The sequence below is a fragment of the Rhinolophus sinicus genome, linkage group LG04, assembly GCF_036562045.2.
Source record: "Rhinolophus sinicus isolate RSC01 linkage group LG04, ASM3656204v1, whole genome shotgun sequence".
In the NCBI taxonomy this organism is placed as follows: Eukaryota; Metazoa; Chordata; class Mammalia; order Chiroptera; family Rhinolophidae; genus Rhinolophus; species Rhinolophus sinicus.
Genome location: NC_133754.1, coordinates 139432445 through 139445622, shown reverse-complemented (window position 1 = coordinate 139445622; position 13178 = coordinate 139432445). Strand labels below are relative to the sequence as shown.

At 36.1% G+C, this 13178-nt stretch overlaps 1 protein-coding gene across 9 annotated transcripts in view; it reads left to right on the top strand.

Annotated features, from left to right (window-relative positions):
* SMARCA2 (SWI/SNF related BAF chromatin remodeling complex subunit ATPase 2) overlaps positions 1 to 11569 on the top strand; it is a 165177-nt gene extending 153608 nt beyond the window's left edge. For all 9 annotated transcript variants that reach the window (XM_074330501.1, XM_074330508.1, XM_074330504.1 and 6 more), the window contains 2 exons: positions 9192 to 9334; positions 10673 to 11569. In XM_074330501.1, coding sequence (XP_074186602.1) covers positions 9192 to 9334; positions 10673 to 10708 — 179 coding nt within the window. In that variant the 3' untranslated portion in view covers positions 10709 to 11569. The remainder of the gene's footprint in view (positions 1 to 9191; positions 9335 to 10672) is intronic.
* Positions 11570 to 13178: the final 1609 nt, after the last annotated feature.

Sequence of the window (13178 nt, the reverse complement as noted above, 5' to 3'; positions counted from 1 at the left end):
TTCATTTTGTTTGTTTGTTTTAAGATGCCACATAGAACTGAGATCATACAGTATTTGTCTTTCTCTCTCTGACTTATTTCACTTAACTTAATGCCCTCAAGGTCCATCCATGTTGTCACAAATGTCAAGATTTCATTCTTTTTTATGACTTAGTAGTTTGTTATATATGTAAAACAGAATACATACACACATATCAGATTTTCTTTATCCATTCATCTATTGATGGGCACTTAGGTTGTTCCCGTATCTTCTTTTTTAACATTTTTTTATTAGTTTCAGGTACACAAAACAATGTAATAGTTAGACATTTATCATTTATATCCCTCACAATGTGACAACCCCCTCCCCCTATACACTACCCCTCTGACATCACACACAGCCATTACATTGCCACTGTCTCTATTCCTAATGCTGTACTCCGCTTCTTGTAACTATATCTATCTATATATCTATATCTATATCTATCTATCTATCTATCTATCTATCTATCTATCTATCTATCTATCTATAAAATTGTAGCTGACATGCATTATTGTTCAGCTTCAGGTGTACAGGGCAGTGATCAGGCATCTATATCATCCCTGAGGTGGTCTCCCTAATGAGACAAGTGTCCATCAGATACCCTACAACATTTTTACAACATTATTGATTACATTCCCCAAATTGACTTTCGTTCCCCGTGGCAATCTTGTGGTTACCAATTGTGCTTTCTAATCCCCTCACCTTCCCCCTTATCCCCACTCTCCCACCCCATTCCCATATCTTGACTATTGTAAATAATGCTACAATGGACATGGGGGTGCATATATCTTTGAGTTAGTGTTTTTGTTTTCTTCAGATAAATACCCAGAAGTAGAATTGCTGGATCATATAGTAATTCTAGTTTTAGTTTTAATGGGATCCTCCGTACTGTTTTCCATAGTGGCCGTACCAATTTGCATTCCCACCAACATTGCACAATGGTTCCCTCTCTCCCATCCTTGCCAGCACTTCTCTCTTTGATAATAGGCATGAGTTGAGGTGATATCTCATTGAGGTTTTGATGCACATTTCCCTGATGATTAGTGATGTTGAGCATTTTTTCAAGTACCTTTTGGCCATCTGTATATCTTCTTTTGGAAAACTGTATATTCAAATATTTTGCCCATTTTATATCAGATTGTTGGGAGGGGGTTATTGAGTTGTATGATTATGTATTCTGGTAATTAATTCCTTATCACATATATGATTTATAAATATATTTTCCCATTCATAGGGTAATTTTTCATTTTGTTGATGATTTTTTTTGCTGTGCAGAAGTTTTTTTAGCTTGATACAGTTCTACTTGTTTATTTTTGCATTTACAGCCTTTGCTTTTGGTGTCGAATCCAATGATCATCCCCAAGGTTGATGTCAGAGAGCTTACTGCCTATGTTTTCTTCTAGGACTTTTATGGTTTCAGGTCTTACATTCAAGTCTTTCATCCATTTTGAATTAATTTTTGTGTATGGTGTAAGATAGTTTCGTTCTTATGCTTGTGGCTGCCCAGTTTTCCCAATGCCATTTATTGAATGACTGTCCTTCTCCACTGTGTATTCTTGGCTCCTTTGTCATAAATTAATTGACCATATATGCATGGGTTTATTTCTGGGCTCCCTATTCTGTTTCATTGATCTATGTGTCTGTTTTTATGCAAATACCATACTGTTTTGATTACTATAGTTTTGTAATATAGTTTGAAATCAGAGCTCATGATGCCTCCAACTTTGTTCTTTCTCAAGATTGCTTTGGTTATTCAGGGTCTTTTGTAGTTCCACAGAAATTTTAGGATTATTTGTTCTATTTCTGTGAAAAATGCCATTAGAGTTTTGCTAGGGGTTGCATTGAATCTATAGATTGCTTTGGTTAGTATGGATATTTTAACAATGTTAATTCTTTCAGTTCCATTTGTTTGTCTTCAGTGTTTTTCATCAATGTCTTACCATTTTCAGTGTACAAGTCTTTCCCCTCCTTGGTTAAATTTATTCCTATGTGTTTTATTCTTCCTGATGCAATTTTAAATGGGATTGTTTTCTTAATTCTCCAGTGTTTATTAGCGTATAGAAATGTAACAGATTTTTCTATAGTGATTTTGTATCCTGCAACTTGACTGTATTCATTTACTATTTCTAACAGTTTTTAGGGGGAGACTTTAGGGTTCTCTATAATATGTCATCTGCAAATAGTGACAGTTTTATTTCTTCCTGATTTGGATGCCTTTTCTTTCTTTCTTTCTTTCTTTCTTTCTTTCTTTCTTTCTTTCTTTCTTTCTTTCTTTCTCTCTTTTTCTTTCTTTCTTTTTGTTTTTGTTTTTTTTGTTTGTTTTGTTTTGTTTTCTTTGCCCAATTGCTCTGGCTAAGACTTCCCATACTGTTGAATAAAAGTTGTGAAAGTGCACATCCTTGTCTTGTTCCTGATCTTAGAGAGAAAACGTTCAGCTTTCCCCATTGAGTATAATGTTAGCTATGAGCTTGTCATGTATTTTATTATGTGGAGGTATGTTCCCTCTATACCCATTTTTTTTATGTGTGTGAAAATTTTTATCATAAATGGTGGCTGAATTGTGTCAAATGCTTTTTCTTCATCTATTGAGATTATCATATGATTTTTTAATCCTTTATTTTGTTAATGTGTGTATCACATTGATTGATTTGCAGATGTTGAACCATCCTTGCATCCCTACAATAAGTCATGATATTATATGATACTTTTAATGTATTGTTGTATTCAAGATATTAGCCTATAATTTCTTTTTCTTTTCTTTTCTTTTTTTTTTTTCTTCCAATTTTTATTGGGGAGTATTGGGGAACTATGTTTTTCCAGGACCCATCAGCTCCAAGTCAAGTCGTTTTCATTTTTGTTTTCAATCTAGTTGTGGAGGGCACAGCTCAGCTCCAAGTCAAGTCATTGTTTTCAGTCTAGCTGTGGAGGGCACAGCTCACTGGCCCATGTGGGAATCAAACCGATAACATTGGTGTTGTGAACACTGTGCTCTAACCAACTGAGCCAACCGGACACCCCGTGCCTGTAATTTTCTTGTAGTATTCTATCTGGTTTTGGTATCAGCATAATATGAGCCTTGTAGAATGAGTATGGAAATGTTCCCTCTTCTAATGAGGATGACGGATATTAATTTTTCTTTAAAAATTAATTTTTCTTAAGAATGACAGACATTAATTTTTCTTTAAATATTTGGTAGATTTCACCAGTGAAGCCATATGGTCCTAGATTTGTTTCTAGGAAGTTTTTAATTACTGATTCGATCTCCTTTATAATAATCAGTCTTTTCAGATTTCCTATTTCTTCATTATTCAGTCTTGGTAGGTTGTGTATTTCTAGGAATTTGTCCATTTCTTCTAGGTTGTCAAACTTTTTTGATGTATAATTGTTCATAGTAGTGTCATAATCTTTTGTAGTTCTGTGCTGTCATTGGTTATGTCTCCTCTTTCATTTCTGACTTTGAGTCCTCCCTTTTTTTTCTTGGAGAGTCTAGCTAAAGATGAGTCTATTTTGTTTATCTTTTCAAAGATCCAGCTTTTGATTTCATTGATCTTTTTTTATTGTCTTATTACTCTTGCATTTATTTTCACTCTGATCTTTGTTATTTCCTTCCTTCTACTGACTTATTTGTTCTTTTAGTTTCTTGAGTTATAAAATTAAGTCTTTTATTTGAGATTTTTCTTGTTTCTTGATTTGTAGGTATTTGTCACTATGAACTTCTCCTTTAGTAATTGCTTTTCTGTACCTCCTAAATTTTGGTATGATGTACTCCATTTTCATTTGTATCAAGGTGTTTTTTATTTCCCTTTGATTTCTTTGTTTGGCCCATTAGTTGTACAGTAGCATGTTGTTTAATCTCTACATGTGTGTGTATTTTCCAGTTTTCTTCTTGTAATTGATTTCTACTTTCATACCATTGTGGTTAGAAAAGACGCTTTATAGTCAGTCTCCTTAAATGCATTAATAATTATTTTGTGACCTGAAATATGTTCTATGCTGGAAAATGAACCACCTGTATTTGAGAAGAATGTGTACTCCGTTGCTTTTGAATGGAATGTTCTGTATATATCTGTTAAGTTCATCTGGTCTAATATGTCATTTAAGGACGTTTCCTTACTTATTTTCAATCTGGATGAGGCATCATTTATGAAAATGGATTATTAAAGTTTAATACTATTATTGCTGTCTATTTCCCTCTTTAGGTGTGTTAATATTTGCTTTATATATTTAAGTGCTCCAATGATAGGTGGATAAATATACTTAAGGTAGTCCCTTTAACATTTCTTGTAAGGCTGGTTTAGTGATGTTGAACTCTTTTAGCTTTTGCTTGTCTGGAAAACTTTTTTCTGATTTTTTTTTAAATTAAATATATTGGGGTGACATTGGTTAATAAAATTATATAAGTTTCAAGTGTACAATTCTCTAATACATCACCTATACATTGCATTGTGTGTTTACCACCCAAAGTCAAATTTCTTTCCATCACCATATATTTAATTGTCTTTACTCTCTTCTACCTCCCCTGCTCTTTATCCTCTGGTAACCACTAAACTGTTGTCTCTGTCTATGAGATTTTGTTAAGTTTGTCTTGTTTATTTGCTGCTTTCAGTTTTATACCCAATCTGTGAGTGAAATCATAGGGTTCTCAACGTTTTTTGTCTGACTTATTTTGCTTAGCATGATAATTTCAAGATCCATCCATGTTGTCACAAATGGCAGTATTTCATCTTTTCTTATAGCAGAGTAGTATTCCGTCTGTACATGTACCACATCTTCTTTATCCAATCATCTATCAAAGAACACTTCAGTTGATTCCATGTCTTGGCCACAATGAGTAATTCTGCAATGACCATAGGGGTACACATATCTTTACAGATAAATATTTTTAGATGTTTTGGGTAGATACCCAGAAGAGGGATTGCTGGGTCATATGATAATTCTATTCTTAATTTTTGAGGAACCTCCATACTGTTTTCTATAGTGGCTGTACCAATATACATTCCCACCAGCAGTGTAGGAGGGCTCCTTTTTCTCCACAACCTCTCCAGTACTTGTTATTAGTTGCCTTGCTGGTAATTGCCATTCTAACATGTGTGAAGTGGTATATAACTGTGTTTTTTGATTTGCATTCTATAATAGCTAGTGAAGTTGAGCATTTTTTTCATGTATCTGTTGGGAAAACTGACTGTTCAGGTCCTGTGTCCATTTTTTAATTGGATTGTTTGTTTTTTGTTGTTGAGTTGTATGAGTTCTTTATATATTTTGGATATTAGCCCCTTATCAGAGGTGCTATTTGCAAATATCGTTTCCCATTTGGTTGGTTGCCTCTTTGTTTTGTTGATGGTTTCTTTTGCTGTGCAGAAGCTTTTTAGTTTGATATAGTTAGTTATTTTTTGCTTTTATTTCCCTTGCTTTTGAGGTCAAATTCATAAAATCTTCTCTAAGACCAAGGTCCATAAGTTTAGTATCCTGTTTTCTTCTATGCAATTTATTGTTTGAGGTCTTAGATCCATTTTGAGTTAATTTTGGTGTATGGTGACAAATATAGCTGTCTAGTTTCACTCTTCTGCACATGACTTTCCAATTTTTCCAGCACCATTTATTGAAGAGGCTTTCTTTTCTTCATTGTATGTTTTTGGCTCCTTTGTCAAAAATTATCTGCCCATATATATATGTGTTTATTTTGGGATTCTCAATTCTGTTCTATTGGTCTATGTGTCTGTTTTTCTGCCAGTACCATGCTGTTTTGATTATTGTCTCTTTGTAGTATAATTTGAAGTCAGAGAGTGTGATACTTCTAGCCTTGTTCTTTTTCTCGGGAGTGCTTTGGCTATTTGGGGTCTTTTGTGATTCCACACAAATCTGAAGGGGTTTTTTTTGTTGTTCTATTTTTCTTTTTTTAATGCCATTGAGATTTTGATGGGGAATGCATTAAATCTGTATATTGCTTTGTGTAATATGGCCATTCTAACTATGTTGATTCTTCCAGTCCATGAACACAGAATATCTTTCCATTTCTTGTGTCTTCTTCAAATTCTTTTAATAATGTTTTGCAGTTTTCAGTGTGTAGGTCCTTCACATCCTTTAAGTTTATTCCTAGGTATTTTATTCTTTTTGTTAAGATTGCAGAAGGAATTGTTTTTTGGGTATTTTTAATTTTTTTCCTGAAATTTAGTTGTTAATGTATAGGAATGCAATGGATTTTTGTTCATTGATTTTGTGTCCTGCAACTTTATGGTACTTATTGTTTCTAATAGTTTTTTGGTACAGTCTTTAGGGGTTTTCATATGAAGAATCATGTCATCTGTGACAGTTTGACTTCTTCATTCCCAGTGTGGATGCCTTTTATTTCTTTCTCTTACCTGATTGCCCTGGCTAGGACTTCCAATACTATATCGAATAACAGTGGTGACAGGGGCAAACCCTGTCTTGTTCCTCATCTTAGAGGAAAAGCTTTCAGTTTTTCACCATTAAGTGTGATATTAGCTGCTTCTGCACTGGGCCCTGAGGTCAGTGAGTCTGAGTGCACAAACCCATTAAGAGCCTTTTCTCGATTTTTTGTAGCCTTGTGGGTCTTATGGGCTTGAGCCCCATCATTTTTCAAAGCTAGCTGCTTTGGGGACACATCTCTCAGGTGCAGGTCTTAAAAGTTTGGTGTTCAAACCTCTTGCTCTTCAGGAAGAAGCTCCAGGTTTTGATTTCCTTCCCAATTGTGGGTGGCCACACTATGGGTGGGGTTTATGGTGAGATTGCTTCTCAGCTTCTTGTACCTGCTTGGATGCACAGTTTTTCCTTGTTTGCCCAATGGGTAGGTGTCACTCAGCTAGTTTTCTTTTTTTTCCCAGGAGAATTTGTTCCTTATGTAACTATAGCTGTGGGAAGAGGTGAGTTCAGGATCTTCCTATGCTACCATCTTGAAATGGAACCTGCCCTTCTATGTTTAAGGACTCATATGGTTAGACTGGGCCTTCCTGATTAATCCACAATAATCTCCTTACCTCTGTGTCAGCTGATTAGCCATGGATTTTAACATATTCACAAATTTGGGGATTAGAACATGCATATCTTGGGGGGACCATTATTCTGCTACCATCCTTGGTAATTAGAACTTTTCATGAGTCTATATAGTGGTATCATAAAGCCTTATGGATGCCGTTTATAGGTTTCACCTGATGGTCTAGTTATTAGCCAAGTCATCCATGGCAACCTGTCAGGTGAGCTTTTTTGAGTGAATCACAAAGCCTGATAGCTTTAGAATGTCCCACACTATAAGGTGCATTTAGATTATATTCCTAAAGATGCATTTTCTTACCTTTTCTGCCATGCCAGTCTTCTGCCCTGTATACCTTGCTTGGATTTCCTGTACGCACATGTCAGGAAGAGTGACACCTCTATAGTAGATAAAGATATTGCACTTGTTCTTTGCAAATTTACTTAGAAAACTTTGAGTCCTCAGTACCTTCATGCATCTCCATTAAAAGATAGACCTTTTCATCACCAATCTTTTCTTGTCCTAAATTACTCCACCCAAAGCAACAGTCCCCCACTTTATATAGCTCATTAAGCAGCAGTCATTTGGATATGATAGGTAGAAGCCTTGATGGGAACACTGTTTTGTGCACTAGGATTCGCCAGTGTTTGCCCCACTTGGGATGGTGTGTTGCCGCAATACTTCAGTTCAGACCAGCTCTGCTCTCCTATTTCTTGTTAGCCTACACTTTCATGGAAGATTTCATTTTTGTGGATCCTCCACTTCACAAAAGAAGTCTGAAAAACTCTCATCTCTGGGATTCCTTCTGGAACTATGACCCTCTCCATGACAATCTCCATTTCTAGGTGCCTTGAGACCCACCAAACATGATATTCTAGCAAAACCACTTTAAATTGAGAGACCCGCATTCTCAGTGACTTCATTATCAAATCCTAAAAATGATATTCTGTGGACACGTCACAGAACAATGCCATGGAAAAGAATTTCTTTATATCTTGTGGTACCACGCCTATGTCTATGTTATAGCACTTTGAAATCTTCTAAGTGTTTTTATTTCTATTCTTGTAATAGCTCTTGTGAGAGTGGAAATGGGTGCTATCTCTCTGAAGGCTAGTTTAGCAGAGCCCTGTTAGAAATTTACCATGTGGTTATGTCCACCATACCTCCCCCAAATTCTGCCAAGATATGCCAACAAGTAACTTTATGGCAGCTTTGTTCATAGTGGCAAAAAGCTGGGAACTTCAGTGCCCATCAATAGGGGACTGGCTAAAAAAAAAATTATAGTGTACCCATAGATGGAAATTTTTTAGGTATTATAAAGAATTAGGCGGATGTGTATTAGTTGATCCATAGAAATATCCCACATGTGTGTATAAAAGAACAAGGTGTGAAATATGGGCATGTATAATGATCCCTTTGGGATATCTGTATAAAGCGTGTGTGTGTGTACTTGGATTCTTCATATCCTCTATAGAATTATGTAGAAAGAATGTTATGGAATCTATATATAGAGAGAGAATCATACACAGGAATGGATATATTTGCAGGTATGAATGTACACTATCTGGAAATAATCACCAGAAAGAGAAGAGTAGGCAGAAAGACTAGAGATGGGGGAAGGAAGCTTTCTAATTCATTTGTTTGAATGTTTTGTTTTTACTTTCCACTTTGAACCTTTTTATGCTGTTAAAAATATTCCTCAACTATTTGAATTTTCTTTTTGTTTAAGTCAGCTGGAGTTATCTACACAGTAAAATTATTGGCCCTTTTCAAGCCTTTATACTTATTTACACTTTTTAGTGTCAAAGCTCTGTTAAATAAATGCCCAGACTCCTCCACACAGTAGGAAAGACAGCCATCGTTATCCTGGTTAGGGAAATCCCTGTTCAGCCATTAGGAGACAGGAAGAGGGGCCCAGCCCAGCTGCCTTTGTGGCACCTCGTTCCCTTTTGTTGCCTGTTTAGAGTGACTATGTAATTTATTGTCTAAACAGAGACATGTTTTTAAGTAAAAGGGGGTGTAAACTACACAGGATAATGGAAAACAGGCATCAATAGAGAATGTTCTGGGCACTCCTGGACATTTGATTTGTCATATGCAGATTGGCAATCTTTTTACTACCTCTAAAAATATGTCCCTGTGATTCCTCATTGCTGTCTGTTTTGCTTTTTTGTTGTTGTAGCAAAATCTGTTAAGGTGAAAATTAAGCTCAATAAAAAAGATGAGAAAAATCGGGACAAAGGAAAAGGCAAAAAAAGGCCAAATCGAGGAAAAGCCAAACCTGTTGTGAGCGATTTTGACAGTGATGAAGAACAGGATGAAAACGTAAGTGGAGCTGACTTTGACTGAAGCCGGGAAGCCCTCTCTGCTTGTGTTTTCTTCTCATGTTTCCATGCCCTTTGCAACCTCTTCACTTTAATTCCTGGAAATGAAAATGTAAAGATTTGGTGAGATTTCAGTTTTGAGGGATGTGAACTGAGCAGCATGATTTATAACGGAATTTCGGGCTTTGTTTATTGCTCTTTTTTAGTAGTCTTCAAAAATGGAAAACACTAAATCAAGTTTCCCTTTTCCCTTTCTTATCTTCCAACTGCTTACTTACAGATACACTTTTCTCCATGGTCAGTTAATAGTTTATATCTATAACACCCAGCATAGTGCCTAGTATATAGCAGTATACATACGAAATGATGATTAGATAGAAGAGTAAGAAAGGATAGCTGAGTTTTTGGTTTGAGTTGATTTTAAGATACCGTACAAAAAACTCAGATGGATTTTTAAGTACCTAGAGGTGTTATTTTTATATACTAAATACCATATAGTACCATCCCATGTGGTACTATATTTAATGCTTCTATTAGCATCTCAACATATTACAGAAAGCAATGCTTAAGTTATATGTGTTTTGCTCTAGGACAGGTAAGTAGATAGCAGAGGTGTAATTCAGATCCAAACAGCCTAACTCAGTCTAGGGCCCTATGCCTGGCTGTGGTGCACATCAAGGCAGCAGAGCTGGCAGAAACTTCTAATACCTTCCCTTCTGAAGTGCCCTCCATCTCATTCACTTTTCAGAGGACCTCAGTTTTCCGACCACCCACTCCTTACTTTTTTCTTTCTGGAAAGTTAATTTTCCATTTTATTATGTAGGCTAGTTTGATTTTCCTTCAACACATTGTCATTTGGGTCTGATGAAAAAGTTTCAGAATTTTTATCTCACCCCCACCTAGACTTAACCCTTGACATAAGTATTTTCTAATACATTGAAAATGTATTAGAAATTTAAAATGTATTAGTCTACTGTATTTTCTTCAGCAGACTTACCAGGGAGTAGACAAGAAAATTGTATTCTTTTCTTCCCTGAATGTTCTAAAACAGTGCTAAAAATAGAAAGTATTAGCTGTAAACCTTTCATGCCAAAGTGAAAGAGAGCAAAGTACTAGCATAGAGCGTGGGAATTGCCTCAGGATTTTCAACTGGGCGCACCCCTTTCAGCTTAGAGGCTGTTGATGCCTCTTTAGCATCTTTACATCTTCTCACAGAATGAAGAGGCTTGGAGGGTCAACTGTTTCCAAAATGTCATTTCTTTTCTACGTTGCCTCTTGATTTATGTCTTTTTTTTCTTGTATGTAACTTTATTCCATTTTATCTTCATTTTACTTTTAGGAACAGTCAGAAGCAAGTGGGACGGATGATGAGTGATCAGTATGGACCTTTTTTTCCTTAGTAGAACTGAATTCCTTCCTCCCCTCTCTCATTTCTACCCAGTGAGTTCATTTGTCATATGGGCACTGGGTTGTTTCTATATCGTCATCATCTATAAACTAGCTTTAGGATAGTGCCAGACAAACATATGATATCATGGTGTAAAAAAAAACAACAAACAACAAAAAAAAACATGTGCACATACAAATATTTGTAACATATTGTGACCAAATGGGCCTCAAAGATTCAAAGATTAAAACAAAACAAAGCTTTTGATGGAAAATATGTGGGTGGATAGTATATTTCTATGGGTGGGTCTAATTTGGTAACAGTTTGTGCCTGGTTTTATCACCTGTTCAGATGAGATTTTTGTCTTTTTGTAGCACTGATAACCAGGAGAAGCCATTAAAAGCCACTGGTTATTTTATTTTTCATCAGGCAATTTTCAAGGTTTTTATTTGTTCGGTATTGCTTTTTTTACACTGTGGTACATATAAGCAACTTTAATAGGTGATTAATGTACAGTAGTTAGACTTCACCTGCATAGACATTTTTCCATTTTATGCTCTATGATCTGAAAAAAAATGCTTTTTGAATTGTATAAGATTTATGTCTACTGTAAACATTGCTTAATTTTTTTGCTCTTGATTAAAAAAAGGTTTTGTTGAAAACGCTATTGAATATTGCAATCTATATAGTGCATTGGATGGCTTTTTTTTGTCAACCTGATCTCCTCTGTTACCAGTGTGTATCGTCTCCTTCTCCCTAAAGTGTACTTAATCTTTGCTTTCTTTGCACAATGTCTTTGGTTGCAAGTCATAAGCCTGAGGCAAATAAAATTCCAGTAATTACCAAGAATGTGGTGTTGGTGCTTTCCTAATAAAGAGGTAAGTTAGCTCAACAAATGCTGCTTCTTGTTTTTGAGTTCTAGAGGATTGAAATCCTGGTGCCTGAGTGACAGCCTCCTGCAGGGGGCTAGGTAGGCTCTTGCTACAGAACACTTGGTAGGGGTAGAAGAGATTGAGGAGAGAGAAAGCCATCTTCTGAAATGAACCAGGTGTTGCAAGGGAGAGGAGTCTATTACTTTGGTGACTTTAAAACCACAGTGGAGATATTGCCATGGGCCAACCCCCACTGAGCTCCTCCTCAACCTTTTCTAGTGGTTTCAATTCCGTTTACTAGCCAGAAACTCTTGCTTTATTTTCTTTCCAAGTCAACAGAGGTTAAACTCATTTTAAACATTTTTCTCTAAGAACATTTTCTTTGTCATAATAATAAAACATATATATATATATATGCACATTGTAGAAAAGGTGTAAAAAATGCAAAGAAAAAAAATCACTCAATATTACCACCCAGAGCGAAGCACTTGAGATTTCCACTTTCTAACCTGGTGTGTAAGTCATCTCATCACACACCACCACCAAAAAAAAAGCTGAACAAACTGAAAAGCAACAGCTGGTCTTAGATCAGAGAACTGAGGTCGTAGGACAAACCACTGCCCCCTAAACTGAAGACACACATAGGCAGATACAGAGAATCACAGCCTACTAGAGCAGAAGGCAAGGAGCAGAAAACTCATATAATCAGTACCAAGCTAGGAAAACCTAATCTGTAAGTAATACCATGTTTCCCCGAAAACAAGACCTAGCTGGACAATCAGCTCTAATGCATCTTTTGGAGCAAAAATTAATATAAGACCGGTCTTAGATCGGGTTTTATTTTACTATGTTTTATAGTAAAATAAGACTGGGTATTATATATTATATTGTATTGTATCATATACTATATTATTATATTATAAAGACCCGGTCTTATAGTAAAATAAGACCAGATCTTATATTAATTTTTGCTCCAAAAGATGCATTAGAGCTCATTGTCCAGCTGGGTCTTATTTTCGGGGAAACACAGTGCATTGCTGGAAACAGTGTGGACAAGTTTGAGAGAAAACTCCAGGGGGCGCCCGTCTTAGGAGGACCCCCACACTTCCATGAGCTTCACCTCCAGGAGCCCTATCAGGATCTCACAGTGAAGACAGGAGGAAAAAATCTTATGTTTCCAGCAGAGGGAGGGAGAAAGTCACCATTTAAAAATATGCCCCAGGTATTTTGTTCTTAACAAGTCTGTCTGCAACAGAAACTTACCAGAACCTAACTGCCCAGAAAGAAGGGAATACCCAACCCCAGTACCCTCTTCCCTTCCTGTCTCTCGTAGACTCACTAACAGACTGATACCTAATCGTAGGATATAGAACATTCCCCACCCCACCCCAACCTCTCGCTTCCCCTCAGCACCACGTCAACAAGGCTTCTGTATAATAAAAAGGCAATATGAGAAGAACTATATACACCTCAGGTGATTTTTTTTTAAGTATGAAAACTTAAAAGATAACAAAGGAGAAAAAATACCACCAGAGGAATGTTTAGCTTCTGACCTATAGCTACAGTAAACAGTGAACACAACCACA